Source organism: Pelodiscus sinensis, chromosome 2, assembly GCF_049634645.1.
Source record: "Pelodiscus sinensis isolate JC-2024 chromosome 2, ASM4963464v1, whole genome shotgun sequence".
NCBI lineage: Eukaryota > Metazoa > Chordata > Testudines > Trionychidae > Pelodiscus > Pelodiscus sinensis.
The window spans coordinates 77,930,508-77,937,596 of record NC_134712.1 but is presented as its reverse complement, the minus strand read 5'-3'; the positions used below and the strand labels follow the sequence as shown (position 1 = coordinate 77,937,596).

The 7,089-nt window shown below is 41.3% G+C and overlaps 1 protein-coding gene across 6 annotated transcripts in view; it reads right to left on the bottom strand.

Annotated features, from left to right (window-relative positions):
• SLC35D4 (solute carrier family 35 member D4) overlaps positions 1 to 7,089 on the bottom strand; it is an 80,439-nt gene that overhangs the window by 59,438 nt on the left and 13,912 nt on the right. For 4 of the 6 annotated variants that reach the window (XM_014570526.3, XM_006117198.4, XM_075920878.1 and 1 more), the window contains 3 exons: positions 6,003 to 6,084; positions 2,641 to 2,718; positions 944 to 969 (listed from right to left, as the gene is read on the bottom strand). In XM_014570526.3, coding sequence (XP_014426012.1) covers positions 944 to 969; positions 2,641 to 2,718; positions 6,003 to 6,084 — 186 coding nt within the window. The remainder of the gene's footprint in view (positions 1 to 943; positions 970 to 2,640; positions 2,719 to 6,002; positions 6,085 to 7,089) is intronic. The other 2 variants (XM_075920877.1, XM_075920879.1) reach the window with 1 other exon arrangement.

Genomic DNA, 7,089 nt, shown 5'->3' with positions numbered 1-7,089 from the left:
GTAAGCTTCTTCAGCCAAATTTCACATCTCTCTATTTCTGCAATGCACCATGAAAAGTTAGGAATTCTGCATCAATAGTAACCCTAATTAACATTTATTTTTTCAGTTAGTTTTTCAGGAGGGCAGAGGGCAAGTTTGTTTTCTATGGGGGAAAAAAGCAAAACCAAGCACGAAAAACTCAGGAATGCTTGATGGAGATAATCCAGTGATCAAAACCTGTGCATGACAAAATCAGGGGGGGGGGGGGGAAACACCTCAACTAAAAAAAAATAAATCTCTAACGCATCAATGAACATGTTGCTTGTGAGCAGCATAAATGCTACACCAATATTCTATGATCAGGGCCAAGGGAACAACTGTACTCTCGAGCTCCAAAATCAAGTGGCTAGGTCATACTCTAAGGGGTTGTGCGGGAGGGAAGGAACACTTGGCCTGCTGAGTGAGTGGTTTTCTATTTGCCATTCTCTCTTCTCCTTTTTGGAGGTTAAATATATAGCGGCAACAAAATAAGAGCCAGATTTTTACAACAAGCATGAGTACGGTGGCCAAACTGGGCCCTACAAGTCTCGGAAGGGCCATTCTTGAGCTACTTGGCATCACGTTAAAGCTTTATTCTTTTGCTGTTTATGGTTAGCCTTTGGAAGCTTAAACTAGAAATGTTTTCTTTCCAAAAACATGTTTTGCCTCCATCATGTAAGTTTGTTAGTCATAATCATAGGCCTTCCAGCAACACCATTTATTTTATTTAAAAAATATATATTTACAATTGTTTTTAGATAATTAAAACAAATTTAATTAATGAACATTGCATCATGGTCCTACTGCCCACAGTAATGTGTCTTAAGTTATACAATGGTTTAGTGTTCCATTACCTGAAGTAAATATAGAAACCAGAGCCAAAACCAGTGCAATTCACCCCATTTGACTAGCTTAAAAAACTTACCTGCAGATTTTTAGGAGAGAGGTGTGCTGTATAAAAAGAAAGAAAACATGCTCAAAAGATGTAAAGTGACTGATCACTGAAAGGTAGCCGAGTTAGTCTGCACAGGATAAACTTAAAAAACAAAAACTGGTCTGGTAGCTCTTTCTAGACTAACAAAACATATAGATGGTATCATGAGCTTTCATGGGCACAGCCCACTTCTTCATTCTTTTGCATTAAGATGGGAGGTAGATTTCAAACATTTTCACTGATAACTCTAAATATTTGCTATAAGTAGCAAAAATTAAAAACTAAAAATTTAATAAAATAAGTTCTATGTATGATGGGAAAGAGTCATCCCAACAGACACATACATTGGTTCCAAGAGGTTGATAAACAACAATAAACCAGCCATTGTGTCTGACTGGAACACTTACTTCGCAACAGAATTTGGTTTTTACCAATTGTTATCCTATCTCAGAACTGAATATTCAGGGGAACTGGTCTTAACTTGATACCAGACATGAATTTCATACCTGGCCTTTATCTTTATCTTGAAGTGAGCCAAAATCCTAAATGTCAATATGTCCCAAACTTTGGGGGAGCTGGATGAAATTACGGACATATCTGTATTTATATCGGATGAAATTATGATCTTTGAACTTCAGGTTTACAGTGGCATCCGGTGCTGGCTGGCTGGCTTTTATTCTACACACCATAAACATAACTAATGAAAGATTCCTTTCAAAGTAGGCCATACTAGAGTAGGGTTCTTGTGGTGTGAAGTGTTTGCCAGGACCACTCTACAAAGGAAATCACACTGATATCTACTAACCAGGCTCTCCATTGCATCTTAAGCAACAGATCCCGCTCCTGTTAAAAGAAATGGCAATACTCCTGAATTAGACAGGAATTACTCTCTCTAAGGGTACACCTACACTGCATTTTAAAAAAATATGGCACCATGTCTACAGACTCAGGCTTGCAGCATGGCCCTAAAGACAAGTGTGTAGACATTATGGTTCAGGCTGGGATTTAGTCTCCGACATTCACCCCCACCCTCTTCCTGGGTTTCAGTGTCCCAACCCCAGCCTAAATCCAATGTCAACACAACTGCTTTTAGTTCTGTAGTGCAAGCCCCATGAGCCTGAGTCTGTAGACACCAAGCCTTGCTACCATGTGTTTTAAAATGCAGTGTAGGTGTATCCTTATATTTGCAGCCACAGGTTTTGAAAAGCAATGCAACATATCCGATAGCACCTAGAAACATGTGTGACCCCCACCCCAACTTTCACATTGAGATGTGATCAATTCCAGCTGTGTGTAGTTCACATGAGACTCATACCATTTATCAAATCACTAGACATGCTGCACTTGTGTGATTTAAGGGGCCCAGTTCTCCTGCCACTGAGGTCAAAGGATCAAGTTCTAATATCTGCCATAAAGGAGAGGGGAATTCATTTTTAAAATGAATTAGTCATCAGAACCAAACCAGTCTTTAAAACAAATACAGATCAAACTGTCAATGTTCATTCAACATATTTCCCTAGCCAAGAACTAGGTCAACAACTTGATATTTGCTGACAGTGAATGCAGTCTCTGGGACTCAGCAGCGCAGACAGGAAAGCATGCAGGACTAATTTAGGTATTAAAAGAAACACAGCATCTTGTTACAGAGCAGTTAAGGTACTGGAGCTGGCCTTTCATATATCAATTACCTCTTTCTGCACAAACTTTTGGAATCCACAGGTTATAACTTCTGCTGCATTGTGCACAGTAAGGAACACAGGAATTGGCTGCCACCAAAGGAGAAAAACAACATTCAGAATAAGCACCCTATCTCTCTACAGTAAGCTGTTCTTATTCATTTTCCTATATCTGTCTACTAACACAGAAATTTGGAGTTACTTAGGTCACAGCATTCTGAATGCCATTTTTACAGGTTTGCCATCAGTTTCTCCTATGAAGAATTGCCACAAACTAGGGAAGAAGTATAGAACAGGGTACCTAAGCAGTACTGGACTTATGCTTTTGAGACAAAAGGACCCAGGGAGTCTCTTGCTGCTATTCCAATGAAAATATTAAAGAAACAGACAATAATGATAATGATTAATGTGACTCCAGGGGAGGTCCATTGGGTATGTCTACACAGCAGCGTTATTTCAGATTAAAATAACCAAAAGAGTGTCTACACTGCAAGCAATTATTTTGAAATAATGTCAAGCTGGAGGATGTTTTATTCCAGCTCCTATAACCCTCATTTCATGAGGAGTAAGGGATGTTGAAGGAAGAGTGTTCTTCCTTGGACTTCCTGCTTTGTAGACAGCGCCAAAAGCCAAGTTAAGCTATTTCGACTTCAGCTATGCAATTGATGTAGCTCACATTGCGTAGCTTAATTCGAGTTTTGCCCTGCTGTGTAGACAAACCCCTGGATTACAGGGGCTCAGCAGTTTTTGAAAATCATATCTTAGGTATCTCAGACTGGCAGTGAAAAACCTAAGGCAACCCAAACTCAGAAAATGTTGACTTTAATTCTTTATACTCATGTGAGGAAAGTAAATATTAGTATCCACAGATGGGGAAAACAGAGTTGGTGAGATAAATTCACATTTGCAATGTACTTGAGATTCCCCAAGGATGATAGTGTATGTATGCACTAAACACATCTTAGAATTTACTCTGCAAAGAAGCCACAAACTGATTTTTCAATATTTTGTTCTTTTTTCCCACATAGCTAGACAAATCGTGCCTATAAAAAAACCCTAGCTCTAATGACAATTCAGATGGAGCAATGAACACATGCACATTTACATAATGATCACTTTAACCACCTTTACATTAGCAAGAAAACAGAAAAAACAAACAAGCAAGCAAACAAAAGTCATGTACAGTAGAAAGTAAGTTGTCAGCTGCTTTTTCTCTGGTACCGAAAACCTAACAAGTCCTAATCCCAAAGCTGGACTTGTACTTGCTTCCAAGTGAGAAAGTTAAAATGAAACCATCTAATATAAGCATCTTAAGCTAGACACAATATTAGGAAACACAGAAGTAATGATATCCAAGGAAAGCTGACACCAGGATTTACATTCTTCCTTTTGTGGCGCTAATTTACTAGTGGGATTTTTTTTTGTACTATTGGCTCCTTCTAAAGTCAAAAGAAATACGTTTTCGCGCCAAAATTGCTCCAATTTGCCCAGCTCAGTTAATCTGCTCCATATGTTTGTCTTGATGTGAATTTTTTTAAATTTATGAGTGGCTTTAGTTCTCATGAACGGAAGGTATACTAGCTGGGACCAGCCAGTGCAGTTGGATTCTATGCAGATTTCCTCACATAGTTCTCTCAGTGCATCTCAGTCCAGACACAAGCAATCCTCTTCCAGTTTCAGACCTTTCCTGAGCAGAGAGATGGGCAATGTTTTTGTGATGTTCACCAAAAAAAAAAAAAAAAAAACACCCCCAAAGAGGGCCCAATCCAGTAAACAACTGTGTGTAAGTTATTCACTCAAAGTATTGGCAGGATTGGGTCCCTGACTCAGCCCATGAAATTAATGTAATTTCTACTGGAGCTAAGAGCCAAACACATTGCTGATGAGAGCATGCCCCACTCCAGTGATTTGTTAAATCTATTTTCCTTATGTCTATATTATGTACCTATGTTGGACATTGAAGCATGCATTCAGGAGTGAAATTCATTCAAATATATGAACCTACACACCAGTTAGGGTCCATGAACCTAATGGGACTATTCACCTGAGCAACTCTCTCATATGCCTAAGTGTTTTCAGGATTGGACCTAAAGTCCCTATTTGGACACATCACAAAACCAACTACAACTGGCAGCTTCGGTCCAAGAGAGGTTAGGACAGTGGCCAATATAATCTATGCATGGTTAAGAACCTCACTGTGTGGATCTCTGTGCCTTCCTGCACAGAAGTGGGTTCAACTCTTCCTCTACCCCCAAAAAACATTCTTGTCTTTCTTGAATGTTTAGGTATCCAAGCAGTAGGGAAGGGCCGGAAACTGGTAAGCCAAAGGTGTAGTGGGTCAGCCAGGGTTTAAATATGGGTGAGTATGATCTGGCCATAGAGTTTGAAGAGTGTTATCTAAGTCTCTACTGGAATGTATTGACAAAACTCATGGGGAAGTTTGCACAGACTAGACAATTACAGGCAGTCCCCGGGTTACGTACAAGATAAGGATTGTAGGTTTGTTCTTAAGTTGAATTTGTATGTAAGTTGGAACTGGTACATATTGTAGGGGAAACTCTAGCCAAACATTTCTCCAGAGCTCAGTTTTATTCTCCCACACCTCACTTCCCTCAGTCCTTTATTCTCAAGCTGAGGTGTCTGCTGAGAAAAGCGTCTCCGCGTCTCCCTGCTCTGCTGGGGAGGGGAGGGGGGGCGCTAGCTTCGCGTCTCCCTGGTCTGCTGGGGGGAAGCAGCTAGTGCGGGGTTGCCTCACCCCGTTTGTAAGTAGGGATCCGATGTAAGTCGGATCCATGTAACCCGGGGACTGCCTGTATTAAAAAAACAAAACAGTTTTTTATAGTAAGGTCATGGGATAGTCAAGAACCAAATATGTTAAAGGCAATTTATATTGATAAATGATATTAAATATTACTTAAAGCATACTTGACCTCTCATAGCTCTTCACTGGGTTATTATGGTTTAAATGATTTTATGAATCTATTCAGTGTCTTAATCTCTTCCCATATAGAAATTGTGCCATTTTTTTCCAAACCCTGTGTTGTATCAAAAATATCCTGTAAAAGGGACACAAGCCTTTTCTAATGAGCTTTTTCCACTGAGCTCATTGTACCTTCCCTTTGCAGTAGATGTAAACAAAAAATGAGAACTAATGAAGTCCTCTACCAACTTCGCTGTTTGCATAAGGTAGTTTGGTGAGGGTCTATTCCTGGGAGATGCTGGGTCTTCTCAACTGTTACTAAAATTGGTGGGAGTCCAGGATGCAAGGTACCTCTTGGTGGCATGCCACACTTTGCAGGATCAAGCCTCTAATTTCTAGCAGTCATGAAGCACAGAGAATCTATACTATTAATTGCCATTGGTTTGTGTCTTACCAATCTAGATAATGCCCTGGAACCTGCATAGATAATGCCCACAAAAAATACTGAAGCCGGGAGCCATGTCAGTACTTCAGACCTGTAAAAAGAATTAAAAATACCATTATTTACCACATTCCTTTTACAAATGACCATCAGCAGCAGTTCTTTAGGATGGACAATGTAAAAGGGATTTCTGCTGTATATATTTAATTCAGTGTTTTGCCCTGACATACTCCCCCCAACTTAATTAGGAAATATCCAGAACAGAAAGGAACAAGTTAACTAATTTAACCACAACATTTCTCTTTTACTGAATCAACAGTTATGCTCCCTTATATATCTCCACAGAATACTCGTGTGACTTCCATTCATAGCAGCTGTTCAGATTGATTTTAACAGGCGGACATTTTTTCTTCTACAAATCTCATAGGGTAGGGTCGGAAAAGCACCTGTCAAGAGGTTATCTTTGCTGGGAATAGTACAGGTAGGACCTCCCTGGTCCGGCACACTCGGGACCTAAACGGTCCTGAACCAGAGTTTGCCGAACCAGGGGAAGCCAACGCTCCCTTCCTGGCTGTTGGTTCTACTCCCCTGCTGGCCCCACTGCCCCCAGCCCTGCCCTCCCATCTGGGGATGGGGCTGTGCTCCCCACTGCATGGGAGATGCCAGGCGGCCCCGCTGTCTCCAGCCTGGCTCCACGCTGTGCTGTGCCAGCCCTGGCTGGGGCTGACTCCCAGGCCCCGCCGCCTTACTCGGCCAGGGCTATGCACTCGGGTGCTGTCCCTGCTGCTTGCTGACACAGCAGGGTTGCACTCCCTGCCACCAACTCCAGCCAGAGACTTTGCTTTCCACCATGCCAGCCTGCTGCCATCAGTGCTGTGCTCTCCACCACCAGTCCAGCCCTTGAACCTGACCAGCGGGGGCTTTCTGATCCAGCAATATCAGACTATGGATGTTGCCGGATCAGAGAGTCTTGGATTTTAGAGATTTAACCTGTACCAAAATTAGAGATGTTAAATTTCAATTAATCAGCGAATTGACTACTCTATTAATTGATAAGGCGGGAAGGGGGCACTCGCTACCCCTGCTGTGCCTCTGCCTT